This window comes from Protopterus annectens, chromosome 9.part0 (assembly GCF_019279795.1).
Source record: "Protopterus annectens isolate FY-2018-M chromosome 9.part0, PAN1.0, whole genome shotgun sequence".
In the NCBI taxonomy this organism is placed as follows: Eukaryota; Metazoa; Chordata; order Ceratodontiformes; family Protopteridae; genus Protopterus; species Protopterus annectens.
Window position 1 is genome coordinate 1,259,063,648 of NC_056743.1, and position 24,326 is coordinate 1,259,087,973.

Here is a 24,326-nt window from a genome sequence, read left to right on the forward strand (position 1 = left end):
TTTAGATGTTACATGGTCTGGCAGGGGGTTTTCCTTAAGCCATGCACGTCTTCTAATGACAGATCCAGTGACTGCTACACTGCAAAAAGTTTCTAGGGCGTCAAAACCACAGTGCAAAGTGTGTCCAGTTACTAGACTTGCAGAATGCATTAAGTCTTGTAAGTCTTTAGATTCTGCCCAAGCAGGAAAGGTAGACATTTTTTGTTTCAGGAGTTCCAAAGTATGTTGCTGATATTTAAGCATATGGAACTGACAATTTAGTGCCCTGACAGCAAGAGTAGCTGAAGTGTATACTTTTTTACCCCATCTGTCCAATGTTCGGGAATCCCTGTCTGAGGGGGTGGGATTCTTAGCAGAAGTTGCTTTAATCCCTTTAGGCCCTTCAGAAATTACCTCAGGGTCAGCTGTAGGATTTTTACAAAGATATTTGTGTGAGTCAGGGACTCTGTAGTACTTATCTGGTTTTCTGAGAGCAGGAGGTAGGGCATCAGGAGTCAAGCTGGATTCAAGGAAAACATCATCCATCACATCCAGGACTGGGGAGGGTATGGCCAAGGGTCTGTGTTGCAGAAGGTCTAGGAATTCTCTGAGTCTCTTTTTAGACTGAGGGTAGTCCCGACTCTCCCACTGGAAATGCTCCCTTAAAGTATGCAGGGTTTCCCCACAGGAAAAATCCTCTGGGGGAGAGGCTGAAGGAATGGAGTCCTCTGCATCAGAATCCTCATAAGTAGAGCGTCAGATGCATCAGATTCATCTGACTTGTCCAGACAAAACTACCGTGGACACATCTCTTTTCCTTTTTGAGGGGGTAGCTTGGCTTCCCCTGATCAGCATGATAAGGTCTTCCACCATTTTAAGCATTTGAAACTGATGCAAGGTAGCAGGTGCCTGAGAGCGGGTAGTCGGTTTCTTGGGTCTGGTTCTAACCCTGGGCCTAAGGAACTCGCTTGTTTTCGAATGAACGATAGTCACGAAAGAAGACGTTTGTTTGTGTCGAGATTCGGTGGTGCAAAGGACTTCCTCGGAAGCCTGTGCCTGCTCAGCGGCTCCGGACCCATCCAAGGTAGAGACGACCACAGGATCCTTCGACAAAGAAGAGTTCTGCGGCATACCGGACTCTGAAAGGGTCTCGGTAGTGGCCTGCGAATCAACTGAAACAGGCATCAGGGGCTGCGAAAGTGCCTCACTGTGTCCCGGAGGACTGACAATTAGCTTAACGGAAGCATCGTTGGTAGGTTTGGACCTGTGCGGTCTGTCTTTGAAGTTTTTCGGAAGATCTGCTGTCGGATGGCTTACCGAAGCCATATCGGAATTAGAGGACTGTAAATGAAAATATCTTGCTACAATAAGGGCCCGACGACAATAGTTCTGGCATTAAAGCACAGAAGCAACAACAGCGGACGTCGTGGTCTGGGCCTAGACAAGTGACGCAGTAAGAGTGGAAGTCTCAGTGTGGTATTTGATTTCCACAGGTGAGACAATTATTAACTTCTTCTGACGTTGGTTAGTGCACGAAAAAAGGATCCCCAACAGGGTACTTAGCTTTAGAAGACTTCAACTTCAATTCGGAAATGAAAACTCAGATAACGGCCGATCAGCACTCGTGCAAACTGCTTATGCTTTGGGCTCCACGGCAAGAAAGACTGATGTAATGGCTTCAGCTGCCTTAATTTATACCACTGATGACATGACATTAGTCCTCATGTGACAGCAACAAACACAAAAAATAGGTTTATGGTATTCGGGCCGGCCGAGGGCTACCCTGGCAGGGATAACCCAAATGTGATGACTGCAATATTGAAACACGAAGAACATCCTGTGTCACAGAAGTAATGGCCATTAAATAGAGCATTCTAGGAGGGGTAAAATCAACTTGTTGAAAAGGTGTGTGAGAGCATTTCTAGCACAAATAAATGTCCCAAAGTGAAAGCAAATCATCAATAAGAGGCATGTGAAAGTGCCCTTTCAGATCTTGAGATAAATAAAAGAAAAAAGTCAGTTCACAAATGAAAATTAGATACATCAGCTAAGTGAACATAATCCAGTCACAGCAACTAAGTGAACTTTTGAGTCCATAATCAAAAACTTCAGATAAGTAAGCAAGAACCAAAAGGACAGTGTCTGAAAAAGGATGAAATCCCCTTCTAGAAGCTGGGAAGGAAAACTGGGCCCACTTCTTAGGATCATGGGAACAATACTCAGCAAGCAATCACGAAGAGCATGCCCCCATTTCCAAGCACTTGACAGTGCTTACCTCCCAAATCAAGCAGGGTTACACATCACAATCCTGGTGTAAATTTGTATCTACCCATCCAATCATTAAGACTATCCTTAAAGGCAGTCAAAGTTATACTTTGAGTGACCTGCAGTGATAATTTATTCCACAGGATAGGAATATGTTGAGTTAGGAACCCCTCTCACTCTCTCCAGTGAGTATTGCATATTTGTTCATAGGTTGGTACTAGGCTATCGGCCCTAAGGCCTATACAAGCCTAGCCAAACAATTCCCCGGATATTTCTTCCCACAATATTTATCATGCAGATTTAGGTCCCTAGTGGGGGGTATTTGTACAATCACTGGTTTTGCAGAGAAGAAAAGCAAGACGCAGGTCACGCTGGAGCAGTCTGTAAACTGCAGAATTTTGTTAACCTATCAGGATAGTTGAAATATTTTTAAGTCCTTTGATTTTCTTGGTAAAGTATCCTTTGGGCATTTCAAGCTGAGCAATATGCTTTGATTTATATTTACAAAGACAGCATTGTATACAATAATGGGTCTGATAAAAGAAGAAGAGTATAGTTGCTCGCAGAATGACTTTTGGATCTTAAATAAATTTCCTTGGATATGTGGGCCACCAGATAGAATGATTTCCAGACTATGATGGAAACATTATGATCGAATGAAAGAACTGCCCATACCCAGGTCTCTTACTAAAAAGAGTCGGTCTGAAAGGGGAGAACCATTTAAAACACGGGAGGAAACAGCTTTTTTACCAAGTACCACTAACAATGTACTTTTTTGCATTCAACTTGCGATAATGTTCAGTATGCCAGGTATGTGCATATTCCAGCCCTGGCTGGAGCTGTTCAGTATCAATGGATGAGTGGACAATGGTGCCTATTGTGACGTCATCAGCAAACTTGGCCAACCACACTTCTGGGATATTGCACTTGATGTCTGAAAAATAAATGCCAAACAGGAGCGGTCCTAGCACAGATTCCTGTGGTACCCCACCTGTTACAATTTTACATTCAGAAAAAGTACCAGCAACTTTCTCAGCCTGGGATTTGTCAGACAGCCAATTTGTAATCCAGACGACAACATAGGGGGTTTTTCATTAGGTTTTTCTAATTTTTTTTTTAAACAATATCAGCATTGGGGATAATGTCAAAAGCCTTGACCAGATAGAGATAAACAGCATGCACTGAATGTCCACAGCCTATGTAACCATTTCAAAGATGCTTACTAGGGTCGGCAGACAAGACCTACCTGTCAAATACAAGCAGATTGAGATCTAGTCCATTAAGTTGCCTGTGCCTGCAAAAATCAACTTGGCTATGACGTGCCATGGCTTTGTATATAATGCTGGTCAGGCTGAGGGACCTGTTATTTCCTACAACTGCAGAGAGGCAATCCTTGTGTAGGAGAGATGCAGCGGCATCAAAAACAAATCTTATGGAGAGTTTGGGATTGAAAAGTTTAAGTACAGACCCAGATATCCTTGGCACTAGTGAGAACGTAGCTTGGTATGTTGTCTAGTTCCATGAAAGTTTTAAAATTCCTGTCAGACTAAAAGTAAGACACATCCCAAGATGATTTCAGTGGAACTAAATTTTCAGGATACTGAAGGTAACAATGGGAGTAGGTAAGAAAATGTTAGCACTTAATCGTCTGCTAATATATTGGCTATAGCCTTGGGATAGGAATATGATGTCAATATACAGTGCATTTTTGGATATTATTCCTCAATTTCCTGACATAAAAGAAGAACAATTTGTAGTTTTCTTTAGTATCTGTTGCGACCTTCTCCCCATACTCTGCTTTACATGTTCTAGTGGTATTCAAGTTCCTTGCTGGCATGTTTTAGTACTGTTTTGAGATGAGGGGATGGGGTTTTCTTATAACTTTTCATCATTTTCCATCTTTTGTAATACAGTTTATCAATATGGGAGTTGCACCATATAGGTTTATTCCAAATTTAAATTTACAATCATATTTAGGGCAAAGAGGTACTGACTTTTCTATGCAGTTGTTCAGGTGATGGCAAAAGTCAGAGGTAAATATGGTAGCCCCCTTTGCATTGCAGAGTCCATTTGCAGGGACTGATAGAAATGTTGCCTTGTTCTTCTACCAGCTGAAGTACGATTGTCCTGGTGAAGTCTCTAAAGAACATCTCACTTGGTGGTGAGGTAGTACCACTAGGCCAGAGAGACATGATTACTGACTTAAAATCAGATTTAACTACAGATGAGGAGATGTGGGACAGAGTAAAGGCACAGATTAGGTTGGTAAGGACCAGATTACAGTTATTGGAGTATCTAGTGGGTAGTTTTACAATTTGCTCCAGTCCACTTGCATTAAAGTTCAGGAAACATTGATCATATTCATTCTTAGAGGTATAAGTGCGCCAGTTAATGCTTGTGTAAGGGAAATTCCCTAGCAAGAATATACTTGGTTTGACTTTTAACCCCTCAGTTAAGGTAATTTCAATGATCTTTGGGAGACACTGATGGGGATGTTGAACTAGCAAAAAGGTAACAGCTGTATTTGTTAATGTAGATTTTTACTGCCAAAAGGCAAAGTTAGAGTCGTGAGCAATTTGACATGAGGTGATACTATTTGACAAATACAGATACTCCCCCACAGTTACCCAAAGGACTGAAGGAATGATAGGGACTAAACCCTGGTATAGAGGAGGTGATGTCACTACATTGAAACCACGTCTCACTCATGACAGAAATATGAATGTGTTCCGAGTTTCAGGAGGACCAAAAGGTCAGACATTTCCACCATGATATTGTCAGAATTGGAGTATGAGTGGTGTAAGCCATCTATGGCAAAACAGGAAGTCTTATCTACCATCTCATTTCAAGCCAGCACATATTGGATCACCTTAGAATGCTGCCAATTGTTTAAGTCAATTACCTTGTCTTGGTATCGAAGCACCATTATAGGTAAAGGAAAGATACTACTAAAAACTAGTGTCTTTCCTACCTCTAACACATGCACAGCAAGTTCCATCATGTCTCTGCATAACCCTCGGAACACAGAGCCTCAAGTTATTCACTACCACGTGGGCAACCATTAGGTTGTCGTCATATTTTTCTGGCTCCCTTATGACATCACAGATCCTGGCACCAGACAAACAGCTTATAGCCACCCTGTTTTTGTCAAGTCTGAAGAGTGTTGAGTCTGTATGGCCAACTATAGAGTCACCTATGAATAAAATATTTCCCTTTGCAGAAACAAACAGCGGACCTTATGAGCTTAGGTCTGCTTTCCTGGTGACTACTTTGGTGAGCTGTGTGGATTTACAGTATGTGCATGCACAGGAGCAGTAGGTGTTTTCCTGTGTGCTGGAGGCGTTTAATGCATTTTACAAGGCTTTAGCAAATTTTACGTGCCTAGTGGTGTGCTGTGACTGACATGGTGCTGTGGAGGTATGATGCTTAACAAGAGTGGGTTGATAACAGAGATTCCCATCCATATTTCTTAAATACTTACATCTCTTGCAGTTTGAAATGATACAAGTGAACAGTTGGTAAGCATAATGTAGTTGCTACACTGCCTTAAAACACAATGAGATCAGACTGGCCACAGATGGGGTGAGAGCAGACCGCTGAGCCATGATACCAGAGGGTGGAGGACTACAGCTCATCACAGTACCCCAGGGTTGGAGGGAGACTATTACACAAGACCCTGAAGATATATGAGTGAAGTATTTTGGGTGATGATCAGCTTAGGTTAGACTATAGCTAATATAAAAGTATTTAGTAAAACGAAAGAATTAGGTCAGCCAACTAGCTGCAAAAACCACAAGGTAAATGCAGCAAACGTTTCAACTAAAACCAGAAAAACACTGCAAAAGATCAAATCTGAACTCCTGAAATCCAAGCAATCTAATTTTATTCATAAGATGAGTAAACTTTGATTGGCAAATTTTAGTTGTGAAGAAATCTTGTTACAAAAAGGATAAATGTGCTCAACTTGTGAATAAAACTGGAGTTAAGAGTTTGATCTTCTACAGGGTTACCACAGCTGCACATAGCTAGGAATCACCGATTCTTTGCTCCTTCTCTCACCAGAAGCAAAACAGTAGCACTAATGCGAAGCTGCATTTTGAGTAGTAGTATTTTCCCAGGTGTTGCTGGGTTCGGTACACTTGCTATAATCTTCTTGTGATAGGTACCAAGGATAGCATATGCAGTAGTTTGACACAATAGCCCTGAAAAGATTCTCATAAAACCACAACCAGACCAATAAAAGTCCCATACACACTGCCCAGTCAGAAACCATCAGGAATCAATGTCGCACTGCTCCTTCTCTCAACAGGAACAAAGCAGAAGCATTAATTCCAAACGGTCTCCTAAAAATAATCAGGCTTTCCATTGACTGGTAAACTATACAAAGGCTATGAAATAATCTCACTTTGCTCCTTTTTATATCAGAAGCAAAACAGAAGCACTAATCTCAAGCTTATTCTTCAGAAGCAGTTCCTAGGTTCTCCAGTGATTGGTGGTCTTATCTTACATGGCAAGGACCACTGAGTATTGCAGTAAGGGAGTAGGATGATATGAAATAAGAAGTTATGTACCTACCATAACGTTCAATGTTAGTTGTCTTCTTCTCGCCTTCTTTCTTGCTGGATGGGTTCGGAGCCAATCCACGGCTCCGACTCGGCCTTCTACTAAAGCTCGAGAGCTATTTACCAGCTCGAGGCCTCCCCATATCCCACAATGCTAGGCGTCACATACCCAGATCTCGTTTGGCAGAGCCAACACCATAGAAAAACAATTTTTTTGGAGACACCTGTCCAAACTACAAGAATTACCCACAGTGCTAAAGGCAGAGGAGGGTGTAACCCAGAAAAAAGTCAACTAGAGGAAGACCTCAAAAAGGATACTTCTCGGTCTGTCCAGGCTAGGGGGATGGAGGGTGTGACTCAAGAAGGCGAGAAGAAGACAACATGGAACGTTATGGTAGGTACATAACTTCTTAATGTTAAGTTGTCTATCTCGCCCTCATTCTTGCTGGATGGGACAGCGTCCCTAGCACCTTAGTCCTGGGTGGCTCATCGGAACAGACTCTTGAGCAAAGTGGAACCAAAATCAGCTCATCTCCTGGAGGCCATATCCAACTTATAATGTGAAATGAAGGTGTGAGGAGTGGCCCATGTGGCTGCAGCACAAATAGATTACATTGGTAGTTTTGCTTGAAAAGCTACAGATGTAGCTAATGCTCTGGTGGAATGAGATTTTGGTTTTGTGGGGAGTTCCTTATGTCTGAGTTGATAAATCAAAGTAATAATAGAGGGCAACCACCTGGATAAGGTTACTTTAGAAACTGGCAGGCCCTGCTTGCCCTCAGCATAGGATAGGAAGAGTTGGTCCGATTTTCTTGTTTGTTTAATCCTATAAAAATAAAAACGTAATTGCCTGTGAACGTCCAACTGGTGCAACTTTTGTTCAGCTCTGTTCAAATAATTAGGAAAAAAGACAGGAAGATCAAGAGCCTGATTCAGGTTGGTCTCAGAAGGTATTTTAGGTAGAAAGGAAGGATTTGTCCTGAGTGAAACTCTATCCTTGTGGAAAACAAGATAAGGAGGACGAATACAGAGGGCTTGAAGCTCCGACACTCTTCTAGCTGAGGTGATGGCTACTAAGAAGAGAGTCTTCCAGGAGAGTAATTTTAAGGAACAGGAGGCCGCAGGTTCAAAAGGAGATAGAATCAAGGAAGTTAATATCAGGTTTAAATCCCATGGTGGCGGGGGATCTTTAACCGGGGGCCTAAGTAAAATAGTCCCTTTAAGAAAGCCTTTACAAAAGTTTGTGGGACATTATGCTGGTTTCTGACAGGCCAGCATGGAAATTAGCGATAGCAGCCAACTGGACCCTAATGGTGGCAGATTAGGAACCTGCTCGAAAAATTTTTGCCAAAAAATCTAGAACGTGATGGACAGGGGCTGTAAAGGGATCTATATTTCTAGCCTCCGCCCAGAAAAAGAAACGTTTCCACTTACTAGCATAAGTCTTCCTGGTAGTACATTTGTGCGAAGAATGGATGATTTCACTCACTGGCTGAGAAATATGTGGAGGCCTGGCTAAGGTTAGAAGTGGAGCAACCAAGCTGTGAGGTTGAGAGACTGAAGGGATTGGTGCAGCCCACCCGCCTGATGGACCAAGAGGTCTGGCACTGGGTCCAGATTCCAAGGCTGCTCCAGCACGTGACGATGCAGGAATGGGAACCAAATTTGTCGAGGCCAGTAAGGGGCAATGAGGATCATCCTGGATCCCAATGAGGTCGGTTTCTGAATTAGTTTGGGAATTAAGGGAAAAGGTGGGAATGCATACAGAAGACCCCGGGGCCAATCGTGAACTAGAGCGTCTCTGGGGGAGTGGCCAGGGAGGTAGAAGACAGTGAAGAAGTCTTCGCACTTGCTGTTGAGAGGGGTTGCGAAAAGGTTGCAGCAAGGTTGACCCCATCTGCGGAAAATTTTGTCCGCTACTGACTGATTGAGAGACCACTCATGCGGCATGATAATAGCTCTGCTTAGCCTGTCCTTTATGACGTTGGACTTCCCGGGGATGTGCGTTGCTATCAGAAACCGTTGAGAGGAGATCGCCCACTGCCAGAGTCCGAGTGCTTCTCAACATAAGGGATAGGACCCGGTTCCGCACTGCTTGTTGATGTACCACACTACAGACATATTGTCCGTCTGAATTGCAATAGCCCCGGTGGGTATAGAGTCCTGAAGAGCTTGCAACGCTAAAAGTACCGCTCTCATCTCCAAGACGTTTATGTGCAGGTGGTACTCTAGATGTTGCCAAGTGCCCTGGACAGTCCTGCCCTGAAAATGCCCCCCCCCCAACCCGATCAGGAAGGCATCCGTTGTCACCGTGGCAACAGGAGGAGGAAGAACAAACGGTCTGCCTTGAAGTACTTGAGAGGAGACCATCCACCAAGAAAGGTGGTCTTTGCATAATTGGGTGATTACTATGTTGTGAGACATCGGAAGCTGCTGAAACGACCATTGAGTAAAAAGCATCCATTGAAGGATCCGCATGTGAAAACGAGCCAGGGGAAGTAATGTGATTGCTGCTGCCATGAGACCCAAGGTTTTCAGTACAAATCTGGCCTGAATTCTCTTGCACTGTAGTAGTAAGGTCTGTACATGTTGGTGAATGTCTGACACTCTTTCTAAGGGAAGTTTTGCCGACAGCTCTTTTGTATTTAATCTTGCGCCTATTAAGGTTATAGATTGACAAGGCGACAATGCAGACTTTTCGAAGTTTATAAAGATACCTAGCTCGGAGCAAGTTTGGATGGTATAATCCCTGGCTCACGGTAGCAGATGCCTGGTGGAAGCAGTTAGGAGCCAGTCGTCTAGATATGGAAACACCTGGAATCCTCGCCGTCTCAGGTGAGCCGTAACCACTGCCATGCATTTGGTGAACACCCTGGGGGCTGTGGTGAGACCAAAGGGCAGGGCTCTGAATTGAAAGTGAATGGCTCCCAGCCAGAAGCGGAGAAACCTTCTGGAGCACCTGTCCATTTTGATATGGTAGTACGCATCCTGAAGGTCTATGGAGCACATCCAAATGTCCTGACCCAAAAAGGGTAGGATGGACTGAAGCGTGACTATCCAGAACTTCGTTCTTTGAACAGATTTGTTTAACCTGCTGAGATCCAAAATGGGTCTCCAGTCCCCTGTCTTTTTCGGTACCAAAAAGAACTTGGAGTAAATCCCGGATCCTTGCTGGTCTGCTGGGACTGGCTGGATGGCCCTTTTTTTTTTTATTTAGCAGTTTTGAAATTTCTAGTACTGCTTGTTCCCTTAGACCGGGTGGAACATCTGGAAGGGACCTGTTTGTTTGTGTAGGGGTGTAGACAAAGGGAATTTTGTAACCCTCGGATATGATAGACCATACCCATTTGCCTTGTGTGAGGATTCGCAGGCTTCTGGGTACAGTGACAATCTTCCCCCGACTGCCTCCGAAGGTGGACAGTCAGGCAGCCCCTCAGGGGTGCTGAAAGGGTTTGTCAGAGAAGGATTCTCTGCTACCCTGATTTTGCAGACCACTTCTGCCCCTTGGGCGGCGTCTATTACTGTTTCCTCCTCTGCCCCTGGAGGGAGACTCGCCATGTGCGTCAGGCACGACTCCCTGGGGTTTCCGAAACCACATTTTTCCACTCTTCTGACCTTTAGGGTATGGCCTAGAGGGAGTAGAAAAACGGACTCCCACAGCAGAGAAGGTCTTGCCTTCCTACTCACACCTGGTAAGGGTATCCTTCAACTGTGGTCCAAACAAAGCCGAACCATCGAAGGGGGTATTGGTGAAGGACGCCTTAAAGGGGTCAGCAAAATTACATAACTGCATCCAGGCATGTCTCCTCAAAGCCACACCTGTACCTGCGGCCCTACTCGCCCCTTCGGCTGCATAAGAAATGAGCCGCATGGAGGAGTTGACTATAGAGTTAAGGGTCGCCAGCTGGGAGTTAATCTTATCCCGATACCCCGCAGCTGATTGATCCTGAAGGGTATCACCCAGTTCCTTGAGAAGATCCCTTTGAAGGCGGGTGAAATGGCACAGATAATTCAGCGACCGCATGGAAAAGGTCGCTGAAGAAAACATCCGCTTCCCGTACCTGTCCATTGTCCTAGATTCTTTATTAGGTGGGTGGACAGGTACCGAAGGGTCAGCCAACCCCTTCTAATGGCTGCTGCCACCACCATAGCATCAACAGGGACCCCTTTTGTCAGAAATTGTTTGTCAGATGGGGCCGTGATGAACTTAGTGGGCCTGCGAAGGGTTGGTTCCACTGTGTCCACGCCTTCCGAGCCACCACTTCCATGAGCGGGTCGAAAGGTGGAGACACCCAGGAGGTGGAAGGGCGAGAACCAAACGCGTCCAGGTACACCGACTCGTCCTCGGAAAGGTTAAGGGCATTCCAGTTCCCCCTCTGCCTAAGGATCTCAAGGATGTCTGAAAAGGAGACATCCTCAGAGGGGGACCTTGGGGACCCTTCCGAATCCTCCAAGTTGGTATCAGACGTGACTGACTTGGGAGAGTCAATATGTTTCCTCTTACATTTTTTCTTCCGAGCCTCTGAATGATCAGGGGAGGCCTCGGAAGAGGAAGATACGCCCAATGTGACGACCTGGAGCGCCTGTTCTCCACGCTTGGGGTCAGGAGGGTGGACAGAGACCAATGCAGGCACCATGGGGGGGGGGGGGGGAAGAGCCGAAGGGGCCGATCGTGGAGCCGAGACAGGAGTCGGCACACTCCTCATGACCTCGAAGGCGTCGCCATCAGGCAGAGAAAAGGGTCCCCCGCTCCAAAGAGACGTGAACCCCTCCCGGCACAGAGAGGGACGGCTCCGAGGCCGATGTCGAGGCAGAGCTCACCTGCACAGAGGTCCCAAGAGGGAGAACGGGGTCGGAAAAGGGTCCAATGCCACTCGCTCCCTCAGAGCAGACGAGGGAGTCTCTACGCCTGGATCCCTCCAAGGACAGAACCAACGAAGAGATCGGAGCCGACGAGGGAGTAGAAAGGTGTGGTATCGGCTCAGACATACCTACGATTCAAGCCCCAACGAGCTCCGGCAACGAACACAGTGGAAGAGTCGGAGGAGGAACTGCAGAAGACACAGGGGTAGCCACAGTCTGTTGAGAAGGGCTGGTCAAAATTTTGGCCAGGGCATGCGACTTTAGGAGCCTACTGACCACCCTCTCCAAGTCATGATCGGATAGCCTGGAAGACAGAGAGGAGTGGGACCTATGGCTTCGCTCCGACTGAAGCAATGGAGACCTCGGAGCCGAACGGACAGACTCTATAGATGGGAACCTTGAGCGTTTTCAGCTCAGAGAAGGTTCTGACACTAAGGTCGGAGCCGACTGAGGTCTGGAGACGTCGGTTCCAGCCTGAACCAACAAGGAGGCAGGAGGTCTGCTCGGCGACGGCTCCAAACAGGGAGCCGACGGTTTGGCGGGCTTTAAGGATTTTCCCGACTGAGGCATAACCGGGGATCCTTCTGGCTTAAGTAAGCCTCTCAAAATGAGCATGTCCCTACGCTCCTGCAGGACTCTCGGGCTGAAGGTGTGGCAGACCGAGCAAGAGTCCTGCAGGTGTAGGGGACCCAAGCAATAAACACAAGAAGTGTGACAGTCTGTCAGACATCTTCTGACAGCACGAGTCACACTTCTTGAAACCTGAAACTTTGGTATCTTTAGACATAAGAAAAAATGGGATACCAAAGGGAAAAAGTAACTAGTGCTTAAACACAACGCACACACACATGAACTAGATAACTAACTATAAGACTATAGCCACACAACTACCTTACTACTAACAATATATATATATATACATATATATATATATATATATATATATATATATATATATATATATATATATATAAAACAATACAAGAAAAACACTAATTGTCTAACAAGGCCTAACACTACCCTAAAGGGTGGGGGAGAAACTCTCTAACAAAAAACGAGTTTCTGAGTGGGATATCAAAAGGGGACACAATCTAATTAAGACTAAGAGGGAAGAATTTCTAAATACAACACAGTATATGAAAAATTTAAAGGTAATAACTCAAAAAAAAAGCTTTATACGACCTGGAACCGGTAAAATTGCAACCTCGTAGCTGAAGCGGCAAACGAGATCTGGCTGACACCTAGCATTGTGGGATATGGTGAGGCCTCGAGCCGGTAAATAGCTCTTGAGCTTTAGTAGAAGGCCGAGTCGGAGCCAAGGATCGGCTCCGAATCCATCCAGCAAGAATGAAGGCGAGATAGACAACTTGACATCAGAGGTTAACTCAAGCTTTAATAACCTAAGGGATGGGCCTACCCTTTGTGATCACTTAATGCTCAGTAGTAAAAATAGATGAGACTGGGAGGAGCGTTTCCCCAAAATCAAATTCAAATGTACAGTAGGGGAGGGCAACTCAAAGCCACCAGGTTTAAAAGCACAAAAAGGACTAGGCAGGTGGGTGGAAAAAATCCACTGCAGTCACACCAGCAGAAGTCTCAGAGCACTTTCGGCTACCAACAATTAAATTAAGTCATATTCTGTTTGCCTAAATAAGAAAGCTTACTTCTCAACTCCTTCCCAAAGTTAGAATTAATTCCTTTGCAATCACTGAATGGAAAATATTTTTCTGCGTGGAAGATTTTCAGTCCATATATTTCTAGTTAATCACTGTGTATTAATCAGATCAGACAATAGTAGTAGAAGTAGTGAACGCAAACTCGTCAAGTCAAAACAAAACAAAACAAAAAGCAATAGAAAATATATAATTGTACAGCATTACTAAGTATTCGAAAGTAATCCAAGCAAGGCAGGCAGTCCGTTTCCAGTTGAAAAACTTAAAGGATTTTTGACTGGAAACACTGCCTGTCTTGCTTGGATTACTTCTGAATACTTAGTAATGCAGTACAATTATATATTTTCTATTATTATTTTTTGTTTTGACTTAAGACGAGTTTACATTCGCTACTTCTACTACTATTGTCTGATCTAATTAACATACAGTGATTAACTAGAAATATATGGACTGAAAATCTTCCATACAGGGAAGTTTCTTACACTGTTTTGTTTTTGGACCCACTACACTTTAGTGGGTTGTTTTGAGACTTCGGGGATACCACGGAGATTACTTGAAAATATTATTTTTCTAACTAGCCCTAGCCAAGAACTTTTAAAACACCAAGAAAAAATAATGTAAAGCAAGTAAAGCAAGCTGTATCAGAACAGGAAAAAAATAATAGAAGTATCCAAACTTTAAATGAAGAAATCCAATACAGTCACACACCAGCTGTACTCTCAGAGCACTTGCAGCTTCCAGTAATTAAATAATTTCCTGTTCTGCTTGCCCTAATTAAGAAATCCTGCTTATCAGCTCCTCCCACAAATTAGCTTGATAAGTCTTCTTGGTAGAAGGCCTCCCAAGAAGAAAAAGAAATTATGACAATCACTCAGTTTGAAAAGGTAGGATTGGTGGCTAATAGTGGAATTAAGGGTGGGGCTATGCGGTCAGGTTTATTGAATGAAAGTGTGGATAGGGCTTTCAAAACAGGTGATTTGGCTGGTCTCTGTCTGGATGCTGAAAACCACTGATTTGTCATCTTGGCAATTATGCTGCCCAGCAGCGAACTCCTCACAAGCTCGTGTTCCTCTCCAACCCATAATCACCTGCGCCACAGAGAACTCTCCAGATTGAGTAAAACAATAAATAGCCAGTCTTGAAATAAAAAGAGAGAAAAATATGTAGATGTGCAACCTAGGAAGGTAAACCCAACAAAGCATCCCTAAAGGTCCCTCAGGTACTGACAACTTGTGATGGGAAAAGGTGGGTGGTTCATTTCAGTGACCAGGCAAAGACTAGATAAATCTAAAGGTTGTAACTTGCACGTTTCTCCGATCAGGTCCAGACACTGGAAACAGATGGACAAAGACCCCAGATGACAAAGGGTGGCCTAAGAACATTAGGCAAAAGTATGCAAGGAAGACTAAGTAGCAGCTTTCTAGGAAAGTTATTTAAGAAGGCAGTGGATGTGGCCTGAGCTCTAACAGAGTGCGCTTTTAGTCATGTGGCTAGTGTTCTGCCTGCAGAAGTAGAACAATGCATTATCAAGTCAGGTAAGCACTTAGACAAGGTAATCATGGAAATCTTGTGACCTTTCCTAGCTGGTGAAAAAGACACAGTTGTTCATCCTTCCTGAAGTCTTTTGAATAACTGAGATAAAAACAAAGATGTTGGTGAACATCCAAATAATAAAGCTGATATTATTCTCCCTTTTTGGAATATTTATGACAGAAAAACAGTACATTTATACTCTGGTTTAGACTGGTTTGCATGCCCATCTTCTGCACAAATGACAGACTGGTCTGCAGTGTGAATCTGTCTGGATGACAAACAATGTATGGATAATTTGAGAATACAGTGTGTATATCGGAATTTTTTCTGGCAGATACGACCGTCACAAACGGGGCAGTTTTCCATGACAACTTAACAGGTATGGAGTTTGCTGGTTCAAGCAGTGGTTTGGTTAACTTTTTCAACACAAAATTAAAATTGCTAGGGGTAGCTGGCTTTATCAAGGTGAGGGTAGGGAGTAAAGTACATCTAAGCTTTACAGGTCTTGAGAGGTCAATCATGACATCTGAATCCTTCATGGAAGGACAAAATGGCTGCTAAATAATGTAACTAGCTACTTTGTTGAAAAGATTTGCTAAAAATGTTAAGCACACTAGCTAGACTAGCTAGGGAGGTTGATGTAGGATACATGCTACTCTTGTATGCTCGAACCAACATTTTCCATTTACCTTTATAAATCTCTCTTGCCAAAGGTTTATCAGAAGCAGTAGTCAAATCAACTTTTGCAGAGAGAGATTGGTTCCTGGCTACCACTGGAAGTGGAGAAGCCATGCAACTGGAAGCAAAAGGAGAAATAATTGAAGGAGTTATCCTTTGAGGTGAAATCACAGCAATAGAAACCATAACTGGTGTGGCCAGAACCTAGGCTACGAAAATGACCTGTACTTTGCAAAGGAGACCTGGCGGCCAATTGAGGGAGAATGTGTCTCTTGGTGACTGTCCTGGTTGAGGAATGATGCCAAAGAATCACTGACATTTGATAATGGAAGATGAAGTGAAAAGAAACTATAGTAACACGGTCTTATTCATTTCCAAAATATGCTGAGAGTTATTTTCTGTTGAGAGATCATTAGTGCAGGAGCAATATTTGCCTGCTTAACCTATCTGCAGTCACACTGAATGACCCCTGTTATGTGCATTGTTATGAGAAAGTGGTGCAACAACACAGCCCTTTCTCAAATCCTCATAACTTCTTTGCATAAGGGACATAAAGTTGTTCTGTCTTGCCTGTTTATATACCATAAAACTGGTACGGTATCTGTGGGTATGAAGACTGCACCCCAAGGAACAGAGTCCAGAAATGCCTCAATGATAGGAACATTGCTTTTGTCTTGAAAACATTAATGTGCAACTGGACCTCCTTGTGAAGTCAATGTTTCCTGAACCATCCAGTTTAATTAATACTTCCCATCCTAGGATGTGTGTGGTCATGATGGATCTGGTAGGACAAATTAAGGTCCTGCTAACATACTGTGTCAGTCCATCCCACTGAAGCAAACTTTTGATATAGGCCTTTGACAGTTGTGTGTGTCATGGATTGCAAGGCCTGTTCCCACTGGTTTCGAAGTGCCACTGTAAAATCTGCATGCTCAGTCGTACACAAGGGACCAACTGAATTGTACAGGCCAAGATTCCTAGAACCTTGAAAAAAGTAGCAGCTGAAGGCTGTTTTTTTTCTTTTCTCTCTCTCTTTTTTTTTTGTTTTTTGGTTCAGCATGTCCAACTGACACTCAATAAACACTAAATTATGAGACAGTTATAATTGGGATTTGGCCAAAGTGACAGTGATTCCCAAAGAAAAAAAAGGTTTGGAGCAAGTACTGCCTTGTGAGAAGTAACTTGTTCACAGGTCGAAGCTGCTGGGAGCAAATTGTCTAAGTAAGGAAAAATCTGGAGTTGCACACGAACTACTACTAGGGCCATGCATTTGATAAATACTTGGAGGAGACTGTGGCGAATGCAAAACGCTGGGCCCAAAACTGATGACGATCAGACCTTACTCAGAAGTGTAGGAATCTCCTTAATGCCTTTGCTATCTTTGTGTATATCTTGTAGACCAAAGAACTCATCCTACCCTGCCTAAACCACAAAGCAAGATGGACTGCAACAAGATCATTTGGAAGGAGTCCGCCTTCACAAATTATTTAAACAGACTTACAGAATGGACATTATGTCCTTTGTTTCCTTGGGCACTAAAAAGACCTTGGAGTAGAATCAGGATCCTTCTGGTCTGGAAAGAACTTCTGAATTCCTTTTTTTTTTTTTTTTTTTTTTTTTGAGGTTTTTCAACCTCCGCCATTCAAGACTGCTTTCTTTTCGCTAGGTGGAGCTATTGGAGCGTTAGAAGGTATGTTTTTGTAGGTATTTTCTAAAAGGAAATAAAGTAGCATCTTTATATAATTTCCCTTACCCTCCTGTCTGACATGATGGCCAGCTATGCCGGAAGGGAATGTTAACCCTCACCCACCCCCAGAGCAGGAAAGCTGGGCGGCCCATCAGGATTCATATGGAGAAAATGCTCAAAAGTTGGGACCACCTCTGCCTCTTGGGCAGTGGTCTGACTGTTAATTCCACCATCCATTGGAACTCCTGTCATGCCGTTTCCTGTAGTGGGTCTGATGGGACTTGCTATACCATAAGTTCTTGGCTCATTTTTGATTTCTTTGAAAGGTTCTTAGAGAAAGTGCAAACTTTACCCCAACAGCTGTGAGCATTTTACCCTCTTACTCAACTCTGCAACAACTTCTCCTTAACTTGTTGACCAAACAAGGTGCTGCTGTCAGAGAATGAATACCACCTTAAAGTGGTCCTCAAAATTTGTGAAGCGCAACCAGGTTTGTTTTCTCATGTCCAAGCCTGAGCCAGCCATTCTAGCTTCCCTATATATAGAATTATGAATGAGATGCATGGTCAGTAGCAAGACGGAATTTATTGTTGCCACTTGTGTCTCCAGCTGTGACCTCAGGCCATCTGTGAGGAACTGTTTCAGAGTGTCTTGCGTTTTTTTTTTCTGCCAAATCCCTCTGAAATCTAACCATGTGTGTCACGCAGTTCAGGACTCTGACCAAAAATGTCCTGGACACATACACCCACTCCCCTAGTCTGTCCATCATCTTGGTTCACAGTTTTGTGGATAAATAGCCCTAGGCATCCTTTGGGATGCCTTTCTTGGTGGCTGCAGCTACTACTATGGAGTCCAACAAGAGGTGTTGTGCTCCAGTGCTGTCTATCCTTGGTGGTGGTGGTGGTGGTGGGTCTGTGACACCATCTAGTTTCCTGAGACTCAATTCAGCCACACTGGGTTCTGTCCAAGCCTTCCAGCAAACCATCTCTACTAGCCTGTCTGGTGAAGGCACTATCCAAGCAGTTTGCATAAGGTGCACTCTGAGTCAGGCTCTCTGTTTCATCATTTCCAGTAGATTTCATCGAGATCAGTATGTAGACAGGGAAACTCTAAAGGGGAGTCAACATGTTTTTTTCTTACACCACCTTTTCCTGGGGGGGGATTTTGAGTGAAGAAGCCCCATTAACACACCGAGCCTGGGAACTAAATTTCTTACAAACGGAAGAGTCACTGTTAAAATATGCCACTCACAGACACATGACAGAGGTCATGAGGGTTCTGTTGGACGATTTATACCCACTTTGTTTTATACTGCTTAAAACCTTGCTTGGGTCCTTATCTATAACCAAGCAAAAACAGTCAAGAACAGCACTTAAAGCTGGCACACAAGCAGCCCTAACATCACCAGAAAAAATAATGCAAGTTAACACCGGAAAACATTCCTACACAAACTAGTAGCAGTGAACTCCAGAAACAGAAACAGCTGGTAACCTGACAAAAGGGAAGCAAGAAGCACAGTAAAGATTAAGGTTAGAAAAGAGAAGGGAATAGAATGAAGATGGTTGGAGAGGACATGAGGAGGGATCGATGGGGAAGAGGAACACAACAGATAGAAGCGCTACAGTAGCTCAAAAGAAAATCTCACAGTAGTGCAAGTAGAACTGACAGTGAAAGTCTATTTACATCACTTATCTGACTGAACCGATAGACATTTATCCTCTAACGGCTCAAGCTGTTTAGAGTTGGTGTTAGCCTTCAATGGCAGAAACAAGATCTTGAGATTTTCTTCCAGTGAAAGGGATTATAGATTAGGGGAGGAGCTCAAGCTTGGAAAGAGATCATTGCCAGGCAGAGTAAGGGCAACGATGATGACCAGTACAGTGGTTTCCAGTGTCTGGGCAGGATAAGAGAAATTTGAAAATTAACCAAAAGAAAAAAAAAATCACGAAGCAACAAGCCTGGATCACTTCTCTATGCAATAAGTAGATGAAGCATGCTGCATTACAACATCACTGGGAGGAGTATGAGCCTGGATAAAAGACCATTAAATCAACAACTTGTACCTGAAGGCAGACAATCCTGACATAACATAGATGAAATGGACCATGTAAGATTTGGCCTTCCTGGGATACAGCTGGCTATCAGATAGCTGTTGTTGCACACACTCCTTTACGCTCTTCACTTCTCAGCTGGGGGATAGTCAAAGAAAGAGGCAATAGTGATGTCAAAGGCTGCATGCCTAAGACAAGGAGTTGAGTAGGTGTTGGATCCCAAAGGCATTGATGCCAGTGTCTATGTCATCATTTGGCCTAATTGGAAAGAAAACGAAAATGATAGTCAAGATAACCAATAAGCAGGGAGGAAGAAAGGCCTGTAGATACTTGTTGAACCTTGAAAAATACTTCCACTCTACTCTGGAATTTAGCTTGGACAGTACAGAACTACTCAGACAAGATCCTGCAGATGAAGATCTAGAGGCAGTAAGAAGTTTTTCTCACTCCAACAACAGATAATCATGTACTGTCAGTCCTTATAAGCTTTCTAGGAGAATGTTCAGAAACAGCAGAAATCAGCACCTAAGAAACATCTCTAGAGGAAGCAGCAGATGAAGTCTGCTCTATTCTTACTTTTATCTTTCTGCCAGTTGCTTCCAGGAAGAAGGCAAAGAGGGGTTCCTGCAACTAATCCAGGTTGCTCCTTATAGGTTTGAGGCATCTTTAAAATGGGGAAAACCAAGGGATGAAGTGCATTACATCCTTCACCTCTGTGACAGTGGCCTTAAGAATCTCCACATCCTCACAGGACGTGGTAACCATGGGAGTGCCTTGGCATCAAATATATGAACTGAGAAAAGGCACACACTAGCTGGCATGGGCTTCATACAGAATTCCCTAATGAAGTCCCCAACAGACGTCAAGCATTTAATGTGCACGCCCTAAAATATAAACACAGAAGTGACATGACTAAGTGGGTCCTTATTCGACTGCAGGGCTGGTCCCAGACGACAGCTCCCAGTCCTGACAGCTACTAATCCAAAACCAAATTATACTAGAGACTAATCTCAAGACTCTGGTTGCTTACTCATAGGCTCTAGGTGATCACCCCAAGCCACAGCAGTGTAGAACAGAAGTTCATAAACCATGTCCCAAGGTAGAAAAAGCTAGCATTAGCTCTTCAATTCTGTATCTCCTAGCTGGTTCTGCTACTTAAATTCCACCTGCTGATATTCTAGTCAGGGTTACAACTTCTAAGCTAACAAGCCAGCTATATTATAAAACTTCTTGCGGGTATAATAGTTCTGCACAACAGTATGAAACATCACAAGCCACAAATCACAGTGGGTTTTGTGGTGCAGCTTAAGTCTGCATATGCAAGTTACAGGATTTGCTCTACAGCAGTGCTAGAAAACTACGGGAACTGAATTGGAAACATACTAGATTACAAACAGCCACATCAATAAAATATTGAAATTTTAGGGTGAACAGCTAAAGCAAGAAGTCAGGGGCTGTGCAAATGCAGCTGTGGGAATGAACTTCAGAAGTGAGCTCCCTTGCAGAAGTTACAGTGTTAATGGCATTAACAGGGTTCAAGTGGCCTGCTAAACAGAAAAAGACAGACGATCTGTAGAGTATTGTCATTTGTATAACCTTTTCAATAAGATGTGCCCAGTGAAGATTCACTACTTACCACTACAGCCATTTAAGCTAAACGAATTTCATGCTCTGAAACATCTATGTTACATTAAATAACTGGAAGGTCATGATCTCAAGGAACACCTATTCCTCTCTAGTTATGGCCTGTTGGGAGAAGAAAACATCAAGTTCTTACCTCTGCAAAGCTGTGAGACATGGACTTCAGCTGCTGAGCACCATTATACTCTGTTAGCTGAAAACAGATGAAGTTTAGCCTCTTCCCAACCTCAGGAACTAGCTCCATCAGTGTCCCAAACATGGCCACGTCAATCTCTCCCGTTGAGTCCTTCAAAGTTACACCAAGACACTTGAATCCCTTGTTAATCTGTGAGATAAAGAAATTAAGGCTCAAACAATGATGCAAGCATTCAAAAGTTAGTGTGCTATACACGCATATGTACAGCTTACAGGTTTTTCCCCACTAATGTAACTTTTTTTGTGATTGTTTGTGGAGTGATACAGGAACTATATATAGTAACTGCTACAGACAGCTTAACTATACACACTATCAGACTTGTGCGCACATTTTAAGGTTTATATGGTGATCATAAAGCCCTTTTTGCATACCTATGATATTTATATCCAAATGAGTAATATATCTGTTCCTGCACCAAAGAACATTGGGATAAAATGGAACTTAACAAATATGATGAGAGCTTCAAGTATTCTTCAGGACAATGCCCATGTTTGTTTGGCATATGATTTACCAGTTTCTACTTCCTACACTCCATTTCCAAAACATGTGTACAAGACCAAAACCATAAATAGATTGAGTACTTTGGTACCAATCTCTGAAACACCATGCCACACCTACCAAAGTCAGAGGTCTTATGTTTGTGTGTATATGTATATATATGTATATATGTATATATATGTATATGTATATGTATATATATATATATATATATATATATATATATATATATATATATATATATATGTGTGTGTGCGCGCGCATAAGCTTGAGCAGCAAGCACTTGCGCCAAATTTGTAAGAAAATTCAGCATTTGTGAAGACTGACTAAATTATGTTACAGTCAAACTTAATGGAGTTGACCAACATAATTCAGTAGTTTTGCCTTTATGCCACAGTTGTGTAATCCTAGAGTTAGTTTAGTTCTTGGGGCCTGGGGGTAAGAAGCAATTTCTTTAATATTTGATTTGTAGATTGCAAGTGTAAACAAAGTACAGTTGTGTACACTTACCATAAATGTAGATGTTTGAGTGTATTCACTGTTGCAGTCATTACAATTGGGTTATCCTGCTGGCAGGCTACCCTCAGTCGGCCTGAATTCCAAAGTCTAGGTCCGGCGTCGGTTGCTGTCACCTCTTCCCTGACGTCAGTGCGCCAGGGGTATAAAAGATGCAGCCGATGCAATTTTCGTCAGTTTTTCTTGCCCCAGATGTCAGGTGCCCTCAAAAGGGTAGGCTAAAAATGTCAATAAAACATGCATGCAGCAAAGTAAATATTTGCCTTCATCCACAAGCAAATACACCACATAGGTTGTATAGAATAGAGAAGTACAGATAAGTTCCAGCAAAGAAAAAGTGGGATGGCAGGTGGGTAACCTGGACTACAACAGTGAATACACTCGAACATCTACATTTATGTTAAGTGTACACAACTGTACCATGTTCTTCATGTTTCACTGTTGCAGTCATTACAATTGGGTTGAATCCCAAAGCTAAGGTTGGGAGGCTGGAGCTAAATATCATTAGGAGCAGCTATTAGGCCCCGCAGAACTGCAGTGGCAAAGCCTGCCCTGATTTTTGAGTAGAGTGGTAAGTGATAGTGCTTTGTGAAGGTGGGCACTGAACTCCAAGTAGCAGCCTCTAAAATGTCTTTGGTTGGTACTCCCCTAAGGAAGGCTGCTGAAGTGGCTGCTGCTCTGGTTGAATGCATCCTAATGTCCTTAGGTACTGGCTTGCCATTTTGTGAATAGTAGAAACGAATGCAGTGGCCTATTCACTTTGAAATAGTCTGCTTTGAGATAGCCTTTCCTTGTGATCCTGCAGCATATGCCACTAGTAATTGCTCTGTATTTCTGAAAGCTTTGGTTCTGTTCAAATAGAAGCGTAGCTGTCTGTGTACGTCCAAAGAAAGCAGAATTCTCTCCCCCTTATTCTGTGGGTTTGGATAAAATGTAGGCAGATCAATAAGGGCCACAATGGACACTACCTTAGGCATAAATGTCGGGTTTTTCCGCAGAGAAACCCTGTCTGGATAAAAAATGATAAAAGGTCCCACAGCCATGAGTGCCTGTAGCTCTGAGACTCGTCTTGCAGAAGTTATTGCTAGGAGCAGAGCTGTTTTCAAAGATAAAACTTTATATCAGCTGTAGCAGCTGGCTTGAAAGGAGGCAGGGTGAGTTTTTACAAGAGATCATTGAGGTCCCCCATGCAGGTATTGGTGATCTCCACGGAGGCCTTAAATTTTTGGCCCCTCTGAGGTACTGCCTTAACAAAGGGAGAAAAGACTGGTGGCTCTGTATTGTAATGAGCCGAAATGGCAGAGGCATAAATTTTTATAGATGAAAAAGATAGGCCTTAGTTCAGCATCTCAGTCAAGTATTGCAAAATCTGAGGAATGTTTGGTACAGCAGTGTCAATTCCTTGTGCCTGGTTCCAAGCTCAGAATCTCTTCCATTTTCCAGCATAGGATTTTCTAGTACTAGGCCTCCTGGCCTCCAAAATGACATCCATCACCGTCTGAGTGAGAGGTGCATTTTGTATGACTACATTATTTGCCATGCTGCCAGATTTAAGGTTTTGAGTTGGCTGTGTAGGATCTGATTGTTGTGCTGGGACAGTAGATGAGGTACTTGAGGTAAGGTCCAGGCTGGGCATTGAGACAAGTTCCTTAGGATTGGATACCAGTACCGGCGTGGCCAGTCTGGGGCAATCAGAATCATTTTGGACTTCTCCTGTCTGACCTTTAGGAGTACCTCGGGAAGGAAAGGCATATACTGTTAAGTTTTTCCAGCTGAAAGATAGGGCATCCACTTTCCATGCTTGTCTGTGATAAGTCCTTGTGCAGAATCTCTTTAATTGGTAGCTGTGAGGTGATGCAAATAGATCTATGTCCGGGCATCCCCATTTTTTTGTTACCATGCTGAAGACCTGTGGATCCAATTTCCACTCGTGGGGATCCATGAGGTTTCTGCTTAGTCTGCCAGAGTATTTACCTTTCCTGGCAGGAATTGTGCCTGCAGATGTACTTGGTAAGTCAATGCTGTGTCCCACAAAGTCATGGCTAGTCTGCAAAGGTGGTAAGAATGAGTGACTTCCTGCTTGTTTATGTACCACAAGACCGTGGTATTGTCCATCTTTATCAGTAGTTGCCCTGGATGAAGTAGGTCCTTGAAGGCTGTCAAGGCATTTTGAACAGCTAGCAT

General features: G+C 43.4%; 1 protein-coding gene across 3 annotated transcripts in view; it reads right to left on the reverse strand.

Moving 5' to 3' along the window:
• The window catches only part of LOC122811982 (interferon-activable protein 203-like), a 481,785-nt gene that overhangs the window by 38,272 nt on the left and 419,187 nt on the right, over positions 1-24,326 (reverse strand). For all 3 annotated transcript variants that reach the window (XM_044084184.1, XM_044084183.1, XM_044084185.1), the window contains exon 5: positions 21,069-21,257. In XM_044084184.1, the coding sequence (XP_043940119.1) occupies positions 21,069-21,257 (189 nt within the window). The remainder of the gene's footprint in view (positions 1-21,068; positions 21,258-24,326) is intronic.